This window comes from Poecilia mexicana, unplaced genomic scaffold (genome assembly GCF_051168715.1).
Source record: "Poecilia mexicana isolate PSO_F unplaced genomic scaffold, ASM5116871v1 scaffold_7, whole genome shotgun sequence".
NCBI classification, from domain to species: domain Eukaryota; kingdom Metazoa; phylum Chordata; class Actinopteri; order Cyprinodontiformes; family Poeciliidae; genus Poecilia; species Poecilia mexicana.
In genome coordinates this window covers 26,139,950-26,158,600 of record NW_028263376.1, presented here as the reverse complement: position 1 = coordinate 26,158,600, position 18,651 = coordinate 26,139,950, and the positions used below count along the sequence as shown (strand labels likewise).

The following is an 18,651-nucleotide window of genomic DNA, read 5'->3' as shown; positions in this document are numbered from 1 at the left end:
TATGTCCTGAAATATAAAACCTTGGAATTATCGGAGAGCTGTCTTATATTTCACCTTGCCTGTTTGTCTGTTTGTGAAGACAAAGGGTCAGATCCATTAGGTGAAACTCTCATACAGAATCCACTTGAGTGACTTAATATGCCTGAGAATCCACTGGGACCCCCTAGAATGGGCTTAAAGTGTGAGAGAGGGATTTTTTAAAATTTGTTATTTATCCATTATTTTACTAGCAAGTGACTTGAAATAAAATCTCTTTTTCAGGGGTTATCCAGGTTACCATCCTTCACCTGTTGAACCTACAACTCGGTTATGAAAAAGCAGAACACGGACGCATGATGGACAAATGAATAGCTTATCGTGAACATCCCTCTGAATCCCCACATCTTAATCTTCATTAAATCACCAACAGTGTTTCAGAAAATGGCTGAGTGTATGTGCCAATGTGTGCGTGCGTGTGTGTGTGTGTGCGTTTGTTTGTAATACCTTGTGGGGACGATTTTCCTGACATATACTACATTGTGGGGACCAATCCCTCCTCGTGGGGACCGGAGCCTGGTCCCCACGAGGGGAAACCCTGTTTTTGGGTCAGGGGTCAGAGTTAGGACTAAGGTATGAATTGAGTTTTGGATAGGGTTGCGATTAGGTATGTGATGGTTAGGGTTAGGAAAAGGGTAAAGGTAAGGTTTAGGCTGTAGAAATGAATGGAAGTCAATGGAAAGTCCCCACAAAGATAGCAACACAAATGTGTGTGTGTGTGTGTGTGTGCGTGCGTGTGTGTGTGTGTGTGTGTGTGTGCCGCTGTAGCAGACAAACAGATTAATGTCATTAGTGTTTGTCAAAGACCTCCTGCTGCTATAGCTGGAGCTGGTTACATCATCGCTGAAAAAAAAAAATAGTCTGACAGATGAACAGTAGAGTTAAATGCACACTCAGCATTTTTATATGAACTACATATGGTGACATTATCATGCTGCAAAAGTGCTACTTTCATGCTTAGCCAGTTTAAAATGAACTCGCTTTATATGGAAGGCAGGGTGCCATAGTCGGTGACAAAGAAATCTCCATATGACTTTGTTTATACGCGCAAGTGATGATGTGAGACTCTTTTAATCGGCTAATAAAAAAAAAAAAAGCTTTTAGTGTATCTCTCTTTGTGTGTGTGTGTGTGTGTGTGTGTGTGTGTGTGTGTGTGTGTGTGTGTGTGTGTGTGTGTGTGTGTTCTTCCTGGGTGTTCCCTCTACTGTTTGGGTCCACACGTGCTGGAACAAAGGCAGCGCGGTCTTCCCCATTGAGTCGAGTTCTTTCAGCAATGACAGCAAAAGTAATTGATTACACGCCACACGGAGCAGACAGAGCCAATAGAGTGGCACACAGAGGCAGACAGTTCCCACAGAGGAGCAGGTATCCGACACATAACCCATCTTTACCCCCCTGAACCACATCCCAGTCTGCCTCTCATCAACATTTCATGCAAACTGCACCACCTCTGACAGACAGTTGCACACAAGCATGGATATCAGTCTGCCATAAACAAAATGATAGTCTTTTCTTAAATAGAGTTGATGGGAGATGTTACAAAGAGTTATGGTTAGGAGCTTGATCTCACTATGTGAAACGTCAGCTTCATTTTAAAGAACTCAAAGCACGTGTAGCCTTTATTTTAAATGCGATCAAGATTTGATTACTGCCCTATGTCGTAACGGCACACTCTGATTACAGCCTTACTTATAATAACATTCAGAGTGTGGGAGTGGGCTGTGCTGTTTTTGTATGGGAGGTGGTCTGTAACTTGACTGCAGAAGGAGTCAAAGTTCAAAGATCACAGATGAGAGAAAACCTACATGAAAGTCACACTGTGAGCAGGTTTGCAGCGAGTCTCTCACCAGCTTATTACCAGTGAGACCATTAAATTTACAACGGTGTCTGGGAGAAGAGTCTTGCTGTTTGGCCAGTAGGTGGGGTCAGAGTATCGAAATATTAAGAACACACTTTGTTCCTACACAAACACAACCACAGGTGCATGTGACACAAGTTTAATGGAATCAATGACTTTATATGGTGCAGAACACTAAAGGTAAGATTTAAACATAAGACAAAAAGTTAGACTCAACTACAAAAGCTTGAACATTTACATTCAATCACATTTGGTCACAAGGCCGAAATAACCTGCCGATGATATCTAAACTTATTCCAGGCACCACTATTTCCAGGAACACGTCAGTTGCAGACTAAAAAAAAAAAAAAAAGCTTATTTCTGTTTCACTTCTCTATACAGTGCAGCGCTGACACATAACATGAACCAGCTCAGTTCTGTTATTTCTACCAAGTACTGTATGTGGCACCGCAGGCACGTACTTCACCAACCAGACTCTGCTTCAGGGAGTCGTGTTTGTGTCTCTGAATGTGTATGTTTGTCTTGCTCCACAACAAATGCTCTCATAATTCAGGCACTTAGTGCAGTGAACCAACCTCTCCTTCTCTCTGGTGTTGGGGATGAGTGCTCTTCCATCCATGAGCTAAAGCGTCTGCAGCTACCGGGGCAGAAAATGAGCCACATGCTCATGGTATATTTGACCTTTGGATGTGTGTATGTAAAGTCTCTCATCAGCACTCGAACAACAACAATTGCAAATCAATAGTGTTTGTTACAACCAAGTGGATTTCAGTGGGTGCGGTGTGTGGTGGGTGATGACCCCACCAGTAGGTGGTCTGTATTTGTTTTGTTCTTCGGGCTCAAGGCTGATTTCAGTGGCATATGACACACCTGGGCCTACAGAGAGTTGCTCCTGCCTGGTGTCACTGGGACTCCTCTAAGCAGTGGGGAAATCTCAGAAATTTTGGTGAAAATGTTGTTTTTCTGTGCTTCATACACAAAAATCATTCACTTATTCATTTGTGATAACCTAATGTGCCATGTTATTTTTCCTATATTTATTTAAGAATTCGAGTCAGGGTGTTGCAAGTGGAGGTTTAACCAGAGTATAAACCTGCCGTCATGTCACAGTGGAAGCAATAATCACTAAATCTTGCAGCTTTTCAAAAAATATACACAAAACAAATTGCTTACATAAGCAAAATATCATCGCCAATGGCTATTTCAAAACCACCTTCACCCACATAAGATTTTTTTTTTTTTAAATAGTAATTTTGGTGATTATTCTTTGTGACATTACACTGTGAAATTTCTGCTAATGAATGAGGTACATTAAAAACAGAGAACGCCCAGTCTCGCCCCTACAAAATGGGTCAGGCTCCTGCTCGAGGCATTATAAATGATCTGTATCTTAGGCCTTGACTAAACTTAACTCCTGATGCCTGTTGTTGGTGAACCATCTGTGAGTTTACATCTACCACACCCCTAACAAGCCATGCTACAAACAATTTGCAGGAGCATTGAAACAAAACTGCATGCATGGTTTGCAAAACTGAATCACAGACAATTACTGTTATCTTGTTCATCAAACAAATCTGTGTTTTCCTGTGGAATTAAGGTTTTTAACCTTTGTATCGTCCTCTTTCAGAACATTATTCATCCATAAACACCCAGCCAGGAACTTATAATGGATCATGTTGTTCACACTGTAAGAGTTGATTAGGTAAGCTTGTGCCTCAGTGTGCTTTTAGAGAATGTTACTGGGACTGAAACCAAAAGGTTGTGGTGTATAACTCAGCTGAGCAATTTGGGTGGCTATGTGTTGAGCAATTCCAGATTTCCCTTTTATCAGGCTTGAGGTCTGTGTTACTATCCAAATGCATTCAGTGTCTAATTTGCACACAGAATTTTTTTGTGCCATCTTCAACTGCATTAGATTCTACCGATCGGATCTATATGTTAGATGAGCACTGGAGGATCATATCGCTCTTCCTGAAATAACTAATAAAAATGCTTCACCGATATGTTGTCTTAAGTTCTGATCCACTCTGGAGACCAAATGTTGACAACTTTTCTTCATAAAGCCTAAAATAGTTATTCTTTTTTGTTTTTGTTTGCTCACTTTTACTCTGTTTGAATAAGAAAGCTTCCCTTGCACTTACATATTTTCTGACTTTTAAGCATTTCCTTTTACAAAAGCACCACATTCATAAGGGATACTTTACTGTGAACATAAGGTACATTTTTTTAAACATAATATCCTTCAAGTTCCCAGACATAAACAAAGGAATCTTGTCATACTCTACCCTGTCAGTGTTTCCCGGTAAAAATGACTCGTATGTGAATAAGAGTGCGTGACGGACTGTGAAGGTTCCTGGATCCAGATGGAGGAAGAATTCATCTTAAGAGTTGAGGTCCTGACTTCAAAAACAGAAAAGAAACTAATAACTGGTAGAAGGAATCGTGACTCAGGCTGTGTGTCAGAAAGTATATGGGGTCTGTGCGGAGTCCGGTCATGTTATAGTCACAGTAAGTTTACCTCTGCATGTGAGTGTGAGTCATGTCTTAACTTTAGTGAGTCATGGTGAATACAGAGTCAAATCAAAGCTCTGTTTATTGACAAACTCACATAATTTGCCCTCCATATAATTTCCCTTTCAACACAAAGCGAGAAGGTATGAATTACCCTGACAAGGAAATGAGTTATGCATTGAGGGAAATCCTATGTATAATATATACCGAGATGAGATGTGGAAGAGTACGGTGGCCTGTGTACGATGCTGCTGGTGTCTGAATGCATGATGAAGCAGGATATGCAAGAAATTATGCGAAAATGGAGAGGATTCAACAGGAATGCACCCAGACAATTTGTCAGGGAGGAGGGACCTCATCAGGGAATAGGGGAACGGCAGCACCAGTCTGCCCTCTAGTGGGAAACATATATGAGTTAAGGCGCAAAATTAGGAAGCTATTTAGCTCTTTATGTGCGGTTTTGCAAGAGAGCAATAAAATGCACAAACTACTAACCAAATATATTCAGAAGTGGATGTTTGTGGTAAAACATGCAAAGAAAGTTACAACTTTGGGAAGTTGCTCAGATTCCTAACTCTATTTTGACTTTAATAAATGCCAGTTGTATAAATATGTAGTGTACTTGCTATAATAAAATAATATTGCACTTTAGACCAAAGATGAGTGCCCTCTAAGCGAATATATGACAATCTCAGTCATAAATTTCCCTTAAATAGAAGAAAAAGAGAGATAAAAGTCTATGTGTTTTCCTTTCGTCTACAGGCCTATCAATCTGTTTATAGCGCTGTTGTTTGACATTTCTCTGTCCCAAACTCTTTTTCTTTCCCTTGTAGAACATTGGCCTAGTGGTTTGGCCTCCTCAAAGAAACTTTGTATAACCTTATTGGTGACCTGCAACAAAGCACCTCTACAGGGGTTTAAACTGTGTGTGTCGCAACTGTTTTTACTGTGACTGGGGGTGCATTTTTGTGATTACCGTGGAGATGTCGAGTTGTGGCCTGTAAGGGGCTTTTTCTTTTTTTCCCAGTTTGCTTGGACGAACTCTGACTGCAGCTGACAAACACGCAGCCAGAATCCAAGCTCACAATGAGATATTGTGTTTTTGTTCGGCGTCCTCAGAGTCGGTCACTGAAACATGACTCTGCTTCTAAAGTTGTGCGAAAAATGCAGAATCGTACATTTTGAGCAAGTAGTGAAAGATCACCGAAGGAGCACAGCTTAGATCATTTTCAGCAGATCTCCAAAAACTATACTGTCTTTATTCTGTAGTGACTAAAAGTGCAGGCTTAATGGTGGAGCAAAAGTTTGCAAGTTGTGGGTTTAAAACCCAGCAAGGGGCCTTTCTATGGAGTTTGTATGTTTTGCCTTCTCTTTGGATACTTTGGCTTCTTCAGTCCAGTGGTTACTTTTAATTGTTCTCAGGAGTGAAAGTGTGTGTGTGTGTGTGTGCTTGTTTGTTCTGTGTGTGTCTGTGTTGTCCTGGGATGGACTGAGGATCTCTCCAGTGTTTTCTGCTGTCTCTTGAATGGTGAACGAATGGGTGGATTATTAAAAAGTGACTGAAATTTGATTTTTTATTTTTTTTGACTGGCTTTGATTGACTGGTGGAGAACTCAAAAAGTGGATCTTTTCTCTGAACAGCAAACACACCATGAACAAGCTAAGATGTCACACCAGTCTTCATGATGAAACTTGAGTCTGCAGGGAAAATATTCACATTTATCAAGAATCTTTTTTTTTTTTTTCTATAAAGGGATGCTAGCCAATTACTCAGACTTCTACAACACAGAACTAGACTTTATTTAATGGTGCTGGTCATTTCTTCACCATTTGAATTTTTTTGATGTTTCAGACCCAACTATTTCTGGAACAGAATATCAAATCATGCATTTCATCATTAGTAGGCAAAGGAGAAAACTGAAGTAGTAGCCACCAGGAAGGTGAACTGTATTACAGTAAAGTTATTCTGTTTTATCCTTTCAAGCTCTTAACCTCTGTCTATTGTAGAAGACGTGAGGCATAGAAACGTTGGCAGGCTTTCCTCTGATTGGTGCAGTACTGATGGAGATATTATTCTTATATATGTTCCAATATATGCATATATATGCAGCTATCGTGGTGATTTATCCTCTTGTGACCTGTTCTAGTGATTAGGCTCTGAACAAACACCTTATGTTCACTTTTTCAGGTCACAATGTTATGGTAGTCAACATCCAGAACGACAAATGAATACAACCGAATCTTGTTAGAGATTAAGTCAGAACATGTTTATCTGACTGTGGATGTGAATTAGTTACCAGTTTTCTAAAGATTTCTGTGTTCTAGCTTGTTCAGCAGGGTGCTCCATGTGGAAGCCTGTTAGCAACCCCAGCCAGCTCAATAATGGGAGGATCTCTCCATGGGGCCATGGAAATGGTGACAACATTCCCTGATGCTGCCAGAGGGCTGCTCTCAAATTTGAGCAGGGGAAACATCTGACATGAAAAACAAGCAAGAGAGGGTGGTGGGACTGTGATTTGTTACAGGAATTACATGGTCCTGCTTCATTATTTATGGTCAAAACAAAGAGGTGCGGTTAGAAACGGGGTTTTAAAACTACAGAGCAAACACTCACCCGTTCTCCAAGTCATCAATATCGTCGTCATCGTCGTCGTCGCCATCGTCTTCATAGTCATCGTTTGGATTCTTGCCCCCAAGATCGCCGTCACTGAGGTAATCTCCCTTCAGGAGAGACGGATCCGAATCCTCCAAGTCTTCTATGAGGTGGACGCGTGAGGTCTGGCTGAGGCGGAGGGGAACGTCAGATGGGGCGCTTCCTGTGGATGGGGCGTCGCCGGCCTGTAGACGGGGGCTTGCTTGGCCGTGGCGCCACGACAGAGGAGAGGAGCGGTTGGAGAGGCTAGAGATTGAGAAGGCAGCAGCTTCATCGCTGTCATAGTTGATGGTCCCCTCCACACAGCTGCTGGATGGGAGACAAACAAAAAGGTCAAAAAGTTGATTAATTTACTCATCTGTCCTGATGAGAGCTCAGCATCCCAACACATTGTGAGTACGCAACCTTGATTGGCTGATGTTTTGTCAGATAATGTGACTGTACTGTGGACATGAAGTCCACTGTGGAACTGAGATGAGGGAGATCTTTTATTTGTTTGTTTGGATCCCCACTAGCCATTGCTGTAACAATGGCTACTCTTCCTGGGGTCCACATCATAGATCTAAGCACCTTCTTATCCAAGTAATCCACTCATGTGGATTGAAGGTAAGGTAAGGGTCAATGCTAAGGTAAAAGTCCTCGCATCATGTGTTTTGTGTAAAGTACGTGAAGATTTTATAAGACGCTATAGCCTCTGTGCATGCTTATAGAGTTAAGCCTCAGCCTAATCCAGTGACATTATTTAGGAGGTTTTAGCTATTTTTATTTTTTTATCGATCTAGACCTTCACTGACCCGTGCCAGAAGTAACAGCATCAGTTGTTTGCTTCAAGCCAGACTGAACTGCTGTTTGTGCCAAAACCAAGTGGTCAGCTGAACTGAGAGTCAAATGCTTGACCTGGAGGTTACTGGACATCTAATATGGGTCCTTTAAAGGTGAAAAAGCCAGAGGTAACCTGAGTCATCAGCGTGCTCACTGATATTGGACTCATGTCCGTTTTCTCTACTCTCTCCAACATAAAAATTTAGGCATTATAATTTAGATTTAGGCAATCTCTTCTGACATTTTGTATTTCGATTGTTGTAGTTAATTTTCGCATCAAATTTTGAATCTTTCACGTAGCATAAAGAAAGCTCCCCAGGAAATGAAGCAGTTTCTCTTCAGATAGATTTTCATGGACCAATTCATTTATGATATTGCTGAAACTCACTGTATTTAAAAATAAACATCTTCCACCTACCAGAAACTCATGATTTCTTCCCGTTACGGAGGATGTATCCCCTTCTCATCCAAACCTCACTATAAGATGCTTTGTATCGGCTTTAAAAGGCTTAGGGATTACTCTGCTGTGCATATGTGTTTGCTTTGAGCTCACCTTAGAATAATTCCACATGCAGAGGCATAATGGACAGGTTTTTGTTGCTGTTTTCCTGTAAGCAAACATGCCTTCATATGGCTCAACACTGATAACTGCACACTGTGTCACAATCATTTTATGCCAGGAAACATTTTGTATGCATCAGTAAAAACTCACTGTGTGCCAAAGTAGTACGGCACAGCACATCACTACTTAGTGCCTGGTCTGAGAATGATGAGAATTAGCATTTTAAAAGTTACAAGCGCTCACGCTGTGTCACGGCATTTGCATTTGCCCGCTGCATTAAAATTAATCTTGTCTGCAGGATACAGAAACGTCCTCGTAAAAAATACTGTAAAACATTTCTGAATGAAAGGCCACATGGCTAAGCATGAAGAAGCAACGATCCTCTTGTTGGAATGGGTTTTAAAAGCCTTTTTTGTGTGTTACATGTTTACGAAATAGAAGGTAAATGATGTGAAATGCACTAATTAGCTTTTCGGGGGAATCCTTTTGTTTAATACATACAAATCTCCAGTTCACATAGGATATATGACATCCTATTTGCGCATGAAACTTTCTGAGGCAGACTCTGGGTCTTAAAGCAAAGTCAGTATTTGCTGACTAAAGGTTATCACAGTGCAATAAAAATATGAACGGCAGAGGAAATGTATTCCAGCAGGGAACCATCTGCTGAGCTGCTCTACACGTGGAGTGCTCCCGCTGAGAGACAGGGAAAGGATGCATACTGGAGGAATGCAAAGACGAACGGATGGAAAGGAAGCTCTGAAGGACAAGGACACATTAAACACTGAAACTGGCACAGGAACCAATGGAAGGAAAAGGACATCCCGACACACTTAAATTCAATCAGTCCAAGCATCGACGCTTGTCGAGATACAATTCTTTCAACCGTTCAAAGGAAAGACTAGCTTTGAGGTCATTCTTTTAATTAATTCTGTTTTGTAACAACAATTCAAACGACACTCATTGCAAGATGTGGGTGACAGACTGACTGCTGTAGGTCGAATGGGGAAACTGATATTGATCTGCGTTCCCACAGGCTGCTCACCACCTTATGCAACACTATGGTTGAAATGTCAATAAAGATTCTGGTGTGTGCGTTTCATTTTTAGCATTCTTTTCCCATTAGATTGTGCATCTGCGCGTGTGTGCGTGCGTGTGTTTTGGGATTTTGGAGTGGCTGACCTGTGGCTGAGCTGAACCCCTCTCAGGCTGGTCATGGTTTCCTCCAGGTTCTGACGAAGGTCCAGCACATTTTGCACCGTCCTTTTCCTTTGAGACTCTGGATCTGTCAGGGTGCAAAACTCCCAATTACATGTATGAAGAGGATGAGTGACATAACACCAAATATGACATTCTTATTCAGCCTAAGGGAACACCTTGAACACAGTGACATGTTTAATACATCTGCCTCGTAACCAAAACTCTCAGGTAGCTCTATGGGTAATAATGGTTCTCATTCCCTTGAATCTTTTGCACATTTTGTCACATTATAACAAACCCAACACAGAGTAGTGTATTATTATTATTATTATTATTATTATTGTAAAGTTGAACTTAATGTTCATGCAAAATATGTCTTATAATGTAAAATGTGAAAACGTTCAATATTGATTAACACTTTTGCCGGCAGTGTGAACAGGTATTTTTCTAAACAGCAGAGCAAAAATAAACAAATCATGAAACAGATTAAAAAGACAGAAGAGAAACCTTAACCCATATGAGTTCCAACCAAACAGCTTTGTCATCTGCCTGGATGGCTGTATGGATCTCACTTTCCCTGAACAGTCTGAGCATTCTGCCACTTCTATCCATGGTGGACTAAACCAAAATCTATAATCAAATAGCCTCAGTAGCAGACACACTGGATTCTGTGCCATCCCTTTTAAATCGGTTGCAATCTGCTCAAACAGAACCACATAGATGAATGGTTTACAGTAACATGAGGGAGTGTGTGGGCCTGTCCTCAAACAGACTGCAAGCAGGGATGGATTAGATGAAAATAATATGTCAAAAAAAACAAAAAAACAAAAAACAACAAACAAACATGTAGAGCCATTAAAATAACAAAACGCTAGGACTTCTAAAGCAAAAGCTCTAATGTTCATATATAACTTTTTTTTTCTTTCATGAAAGATCGTTATGAATGTTTCTCCATTTTAATACTATCACAAGACACCCAACACTCTCTTTATTACACCCTTCCAACAGAGGGGGAAAAAAAGCATCTCTTTTAGGTAGGAACTAATCAGGACACCTCTGCTGCATCGTTTAACCTTCACCCCTGCTTGCCTCAACTCTCCAGAGTATGTTTATGTGAAATGAGATGGTGGAAACAGAAGTGTTATGAAGGTCAGATACAGGGCTGTCTGTTTATCCCCGAGGTTGAGTTCAATAGACTATTAGTCCAAGCCAGCTGACTCCCAAACCTGCACAACAAAACATATTACTTAGCCACAGGAAAATGCCACATGGCAAAATAAATAAGGGGATCCCTTTAAGGCCATCTTCTCCCCATTCTTAGAAGATATTTTAAAGCATCAATTTTAATTTTCCATATTTTTACGTCGGTAATTTATTTCTAATGTTAGCTAGCTATCAAGCTAGCTGACTGGAGTCAAGCTTCTTCTTAGCTGCCTGATCAATGTTTGGAAAAGGACCGCGCCACATTTTCAGGTGCAGTGCAAACTCAAAGGTGATGAAGATTTACTTTGAGGCTACAACTCTAAAACAGGAAAATGTTTTGCCCAATGAATGTTAAATAACACTCCTGCGAAGAATCCCAGATGGTTAATGAGGAGGAGAAGAGTAAGAGGTCATCCTAATGAGAGAGGAGGGAAAATAACGAGGTGCTGGAAGTGTCAATCCCAACAACAGCTGCACACTTACCCGATGGACACATTTGTGTATGAATAGTTAGTTGGCCTCCTCTCTTTCAAAGCTACAGACAATCTAATAGATACTTGGACCAAATGTAACTGGATTGATTTGTTCTCAAAGAAAAAAAAGTGACAAATAAAATTGATCAGGCTGCACATCAAGAACAAATAGGACATGATGATGACTTTATAATCCAAACACGCAACTCAAATACACACACACTACAGACACTAGATGACGGAAAACATAAAAACTCTAAAAATTTGTTTTTTTGTTTTGTTTTTTCCAGATGGAAAGTGGGGATGTGATAAAGACTCGTACCGTGCAAATTCAGAAAAACAAAAAAAAAAAAAAAACTCTTCACAGCTTAAGGACGTTCAGAGTTGATAATGTGATCACACTGAGATTAATCTGGAACAAAGCGTCTGAAACGCACGCAAACGCAGACAAAGCGTGACACACGCATGTGGGCTTTAATTGTGCAATTCTAATTACCCTAAATGGGAGCTTTGTTTAACAATGCTGTCAAATTGATTAGCTATGGTCTGTGTTATTGTGTGTGATCCTCTGTGTAGACGTACGAGTGCGTTTGTGATTGCATGTCTGTGAGACTCTTCCTGTCCCGCCCGTGCTCTGGTCCCGGTGGCCCCAGCTGGCATGTGGAGCGAGGTGGGGAGGGTGCCAGTGAGAGAATTAGGGATGCAAATATCCCTGTCAAATCCTGGCAGCTCCCCTGGGGTGCAGATGATTTACACTGATCTGGTTTAAACTGAGTTTCTCTCTGCTGTGTGGAAGTATTTCTGTGCACGTCTGCATGTGCTAGGGCACTGTTTCCACCTGTCTCTTCTGGATTCATGCACATAAACAAGATAAAGCTCCACAGAGGCTCTAAGGAACCTGCTAAGGTGCCTTTCTTAATGGACAACTCAAGACTGTTGAAATGAGAGTCAGCATGTTGGAATGAGAGTGCCCTTGTAAGTGCAGGCAGGTTCTCCAGGGCTGTCTGTGCATCCTAATGGAAGAATGCTTTCAGGCAAAAAAGAAAAAAAAATTAAGAGAATCGTATCACTTTTACTTGGAAGTACATCAGCCTGTTTTATTTGAATTATTTCTATTTGGACAACATATAATTTGTCTGCGATATCAACTGTCAGGTAACACGACTCGTGATGAAGATTTTGTTTTCTTTTGTTTTTCAATGAAGACAGAAGCAATGCTTCAACAGGAATGAATACCAAGTTATTGACTAGCTTTCTTTGATTTTTAATAATATGCTGCAGTGCAGGGCAGACTTCAGAAAAAATATTACAAGAAAAAAAATATTTTCTTCATCAACTTTATTGGAAATAATGGGAGACATTCTGCTGTATTTAATTTTTGAGAGCATTTTTTATTTTTTTGTCTGTGAACAAAATGAATTTTCCAGCATTATCAGGTGTAGGAAAAATACATAGAAAGTCTTATTAAATGTATGGAATACTCAACAAAATGAGAAATAACACTGGCGAAATTCTCTGTGTTGCTCACATTTTAATGTGCCACTTTGATGATAAGTTCTTTATTTTACATGGATATGACATTAATTAATCCGTATAAACAAATTTCATAAAACACCGGAAGGACATCTCTGTCTGTGTTTTTTGACGTCCACTTTAACTTCAGTTTTTAACATGGTTGCACTCTTCATTGTAGTCTGCTGTGTTTGAAACAAAGGGCTCATTTATCCCTTGGTACGTTGTGCACCGTCACATATTGTACAAATACATGGCTGCACATTAATGAATCTAGGTTCACATTAATGTTTTCAAAAACTGGCCGGGGAAAAATGGCAGTATGGCTCTCAGGCTAGTGTTATATGCTAGCAACAGCAGGTATTGGAAGGTGGGTTTTTCAGGAAGACTGATCCCATTTATTACAAAATGCCTTGATCAGGACATTCCAACTGAAGACGTGTCATTTGTGAAGCAGATGGGAATAGAAAAAAGAGGTAAAGTATTTCATTTTGTGGCTAGCAGAAAGAGCATGTGGGAAAGTAAAAGCGAGAAAATGCCTACTTGGCTTCCTCTGGTTTGACTCGAATCTCCTCTCCATTAGAAACAAACTCCCCAAAGATGTACTAATGGCTTCTGTCCTTGTGAAACTAATCTTTTTTTGTTTTTTTAGTGGCATGACATTTTCTTACCTGTGCAAGAACATGTGTGTGGGTGTGTGTCCCTCGTCAGAAAGATATTTTTTTGTTGAATATGAATGAAAGGATGAGTAATGGCCCCCATTTCTATTCTTTCCCTCTTTCCCTCCGGAGGTTATCTGTCCATGTCCTGTCTGTGTGTGTGTGTGCACATATGTTAGAGTCACAGCAGCCGTCCTCAGGCCACAGCAGCACTTACTGGATGATGGATGGCTGCAGCTCAGCTTCGCTCTGCAGCACCTGCACTTCCTTCCACATACTTTTTTAAATTTTTCACAAGGGAAGTGAGAGTTTGTGAGCTACAAAAACAGCCATTGCAGTACCCCACTTCAGTGACACGTAACAACTGGTGTGTTATTTCTGTTTCAAAATGATAGCAAACAGCTATGATGCACTCATTAAATATGTTTCTTTCCATGTACGACAAAACCATAGCTAAAATATTCATGCTTCCTGCTTTTCTGTTTGTTTTGTCTCTGCCTAGCACTGCAGCTGTCAGCTGACCTCAGACAGCTTGCAAAACAGGAAGCATTACAAAATACAGCGATTCCTGCTCATCTGGAGGGGAGTAGCAAACACACACCGAATGCATATCGACGCACGGAAACACACACCGACGTTCCTCTGCTACACCAAGATGTAGAAACAGGATATTGGAGCATTTGATGATATCCTCCGATATCCAACAAGACCAGCTAATCAGTGCATCAGGACAAACAGCAGCATCTGTGTGTATTAAATCTAAACAGTTGTTGGTCATAAATGATGCAAAGGTCTTGCCATGACAGAAGGTTTAAGCGTGTACATGGTCGAGAGAAGGAAAGTACACCAGTGAGCCAGTGAATGTGGAATCCATTTAAAATTGGAAATCCTTATCCAGGAGCCTTCGAAGCACAGCTGCAGAGTTTTGGGCAGTCATAATTGAGACATCCCGATCACAAATCTGAATTTGGAAAAAAAAAAAAAAAAGCAAATCCACAAGTTAAACCTACAAATCTAAATCTCCTCAGACCAGGTTGTATTGCTGCCAAAGCCTAGCTCTCCAAATGTGGATACAAACACAAGCATATATACTTAAAATACACTTGGCATATCTTCTTAACTACAGCTCTATCTGCTTAAAACCCACTGTGCTATCCGCTTATGGGAGGAGTTAAGATAAGGAGGCTTTAAATGACTTAAGACAAGTTTACTTTCATGAAATGACGATAAGGATCTTACCAAACTCTGCCCGAAAGCACTTCTTATTTCTGAACGATCTCAGAAAGCAACACATCAGCCCCTGGTGTGAATAATTTCAAGAACAGATGAGAACGAAGTCCAGTTGCAAAATCATTTCTATGGTTTTGGGAGACCAACAAATCACAATAGTAGCAACTATTTGTAAATGAACAAAACACAGAACAATAGTCAACAGTGAAGGAGAAAAAAATATATAAATAAATACTTTGAGTACATCAACATGCCATCCTTAGATCACACACACACACACAAAAAGCTATGCTACTCTATGCCTCATTTGTCTTGGCTAAGGTCAGCCTTAAAGAATTAGAGCGAATGGGCAAAAATGACATCCTTGAACAAGTTCCAAGACCAAAACCATTGGTGACCAGAGATCATAAAGGCCCCTCTCATATTTTCCAAAAGACATTGTGACAATTGACATGACTTTTGGGAAATTATTCTCTGGACTGATGAGACTAAACCAGAACATTCTGGAAGATCTGTACCAAATACCAAACAGTATTTCAAAATAAAACGCATCACACAGTGAAATAACTTTCACCATTATTTTTTAAGAATGATAGTCCAGGGTTGTTTTGGTGCTTCAGGATTTGAAATTAATTTTGTTCACCTCTTTTGTTTTTTAGAAGAGTAGCCAAGAGTCGTCCTGCATTAAAAGCTCATTGCCACTACATGTAAACACTTTATGGCAGCCGTTGCTTCGAAGGATGGTACTGTCAGTTTAGGAACAGACATTTTTTAACATAAGGCAAGTGCTGCAATAAAAGAGATTATCAACTACATTTATTTACAAGCTTTTTTTTTTCCTTTTTTCCAAGCACATCCATGCAAAAGCACAATACTATAACCTGACCAGCTCACGCAGATGTGTGGCAATGTTTGGGTGTGTTTTTGTTCAAGAGGGTTCCTTCCTGAGGAACTATTTTTTTCACAATGCTCTTCAAGCAGCTGCAGCTTTCCTCGCACATGTCAGACACACAGCCTGCACTCGCCTGGACTCTTAACGAGGTGGTGGGAAGTGATGACAACAAGTCAGTGTCTCTACTAAAGTGTTACAGATGCACATACTAAACAAGGGAACAAAATGCTTGGATAAATATTTGATTTGGAGAAACCATCTCTAAACATGTTATAACAGGTGCCAGAGCAGATGTAGATCGCACAGTGGCTATTTTTGGATCTGCGTACATTCATTTCTGACCAAAATTATTATTTTTTTTGTATTAGTCATATTTTTCCCATCAGACTACAACTTTGAAGAAATGTAGAGAAGCATCACTAACTGACTGAACAAAAAAGAAACACTGACTTTGTTGTCCTTTACTTTGTAACTAGTTTGGTAGTGTCACAATCTATTTGAAAAAAAAAACAACAAAAAAACATTTAAATTAACTTTTATCTCCCGGGCTGATGTCTTGAGATGTTGTTTCTATGTTTTCACATGATGTTTCTTCCTGATGTTATCCATTTTGTAAAGTCCCTTTGTTCCACACAACACGGATCCACAGAGATTTATTTTTATCCCCCATTCTTCAATACAAAATGTCTCACGCTCGGTTAGATTGGGATCTGGGAACATCAAGTTCTACATTTTGCCACAAGTTCTCAATCAGATTTAGACATGGACTTTGTCTGGAGTTTTTTATTGCATGAATGATCTAAACCTTTCCAGTACAGTTCTTTTCAGTGCATTCCACCTGGAAAAGTGGAAACCCTGCACCTTTCCAGTGCAGGGTTGTTGTCCTATAAAGGACCTTTATAGGGTTGTTGTCCTGATGGCAGGTGAACCCAGGGATTCCCTTTATCTATCAAATTAGTTATGCAATTAATTTTGACCTAGCTTCATGTTTCTGCTGGACAGAATCATTCCTAAAGCATTATGCTTCTTCCAGGCTTGCGGGCCGACTTCGATGTGCCTTTGGTTCCACACACCTGAATCTAATAGTTGAATTACCTCAATTTGGAGTCAACTTCTCTTGAATTCTGCAAGTGATCTCATTACTTGGCTCAGGTGTGTTGACATAGAGATATGTCTAAAAGTTGCAGGACACTGACCCTCAAGACTTGGACTTGAAGACATCTCGAAAATAGTATCTTCTCTTATATGATTGTGGAACATGCATATGGTTAATGGCTGATGTTTCCCCTGGATGATTTGTTGGAAATGTTTAACAGGACATCTTGTGTCCTGTTAAACATTAATTAAATGATCAAAACATCAAAACAACCCAAGATCTTAACACTTTTCCTAGTAGTTGATACTGCTTGCTTGGATCATAAATTTACCACAACCCCTCACATTATAACCCCCTACTCTTTGTGTAAATGGGTTTTGCATATTAGTAGGTAGTATTTTACTGGATTTATGTAGACGTTGTGCTGAGCAAAGATCTACCAAATAAAAATTTAAAAAATCAGTAATTGTAAGTGCAAGAGTAAGGTATTGGTATGATCATAAAATACGTTATTAACTCCCAAAGCACATTTTTGGAGTATTTGTACTAGTTTGTTCACAATGTTGTCTCAGGAACATCTGAATTTAATTTCCCTGGTATTTTAAAGAAAGGCATTTCAAGGGAATTTTCTTTTAAGGAGTGAATCACAAATTTCAGGATTTAAGATGGAAAAATAACAGCTGATGTAAGCTTTCTGTTTTCAACATGGCACAATAGAAATGAGAGGATTGTAGCTGTGCAACTTTTATTGAAGTGAGAGCTGATGAGACAAAAACACACTGAGTACTAATATGATTTAGGAGGAGGATGGCAGGAAGTAGACTACACTAATGCAATGGTCTCTGCATTAAGTCTTTACAGACTGACCACAGAGCATTTAAACCCACATCTAAACACAAACAAACATACACAGCACTACTGAAGTGACGAAAGACAATGAGCCTAAACATAAATGCTACCATGCATGTAAACAGTCCTTTAATTTATGAATAATCCTGGCAACAACTTCTCTGTTATGCTTAAAAGATGTTCTCTGTCCACTTCCTGAAACCCTCGTGCCAGAAATATCCTCTCTGCTGTGTGACTGGTGGCAGAACACCGCTGGCCGTCAACTCGCATCAAACTTGAAAGGGAGGAAGAGAAAGACGGGAAGAGAAAAGTATGTTTTATTCGTCACTTTCCTGTTGGCATTTGTTTTTATTTGGGTTGTCACCAGCTCCTCTATTAAAGGACAACTCCCATGAATCGTTCACTCAGCAAAGCCCGGGGCAGAACCAGGGCAGCCCCGCATGGCCCCGGCCACTCCCGGCATCACATTAGAGACTCAGCACTCCAATCACAATGGAGGAACTGACTATGGAAAGTACCCTGTCACGGTCAAAAAAAACCCCCTGAGGAATAAGAGGAGGAGAGTGCATGTGTGACCGAACATGGCACACATTCTGCATTGATGCCTGAGCGTACTTTGGACCGAGGAGGCTACAGTGATTTGATAATATTTTCCGGCAACCCCCTTCAAACTACTGTATTTGTGTTCTTGTTAAAGCTCTTGTTGGTTTCTCTCTGGGGCTTATTTTTCCATAATAAGAGTCAGGGGAAGAAAATCAACCAAACAGACAAATTGATACACAATTCAGTGTCAGTGTAAAAAAACATGCACTCTGTTAACAGAGGAAGCTTCCTGAGCATCCATGTGCAACTTGTGTCACATTTTGTTTTTGTAGCGTCTTGAATTGAACTGAATTGATTTTATATAAATTTCAGACGGACATTTCACCAAGAGAAAAACAGCACAATAAAAAGCAGAACTTGCATATTTTCTTAGTTTAATACCCTTTTAGCAAACATACATATTCAAATATGTACAACACACCACTTGTTTGGTTACTATGAGTCTGTAAAGGAGTACGGAGAAATTTAACTTAGAGGCACATGTGATCACCA

At 40.2% G+C, this 18,651-nt stretch overlaps 1 protein-coding gene across 5 annotated transcripts in view; it reads right to left on the bottom strand.

Moving 5' to 3' along the window:
• nav1a (neuron navigator 1a) overlaps positions 1 to 18,651 on the bottom strand; it is an 84,218-nt gene that overhangs the window by 44,898 nt on the left and 20,669 nt on the right. For all 5 annotated transcript variants that reach the window (XM_088007344.1, XM_088007343.1, XM_088007345.1 and 2 more), the window contains 2 exons: positions 9,625 to 9,727; positions 7,020 to 7,364 (listed from right to left, as the gene is read on the bottom strand). In XM_088007344.1, the coding sequence (XP_087863470.1) occupies positions 7,020 to 7,364; positions 9,625 to 9,727 (448 nt within the window). The remainder of the gene's footprint in view (positions 1 to 7,019; positions 7,365 to 9,624; positions 9,728 to 18,651) is intronic.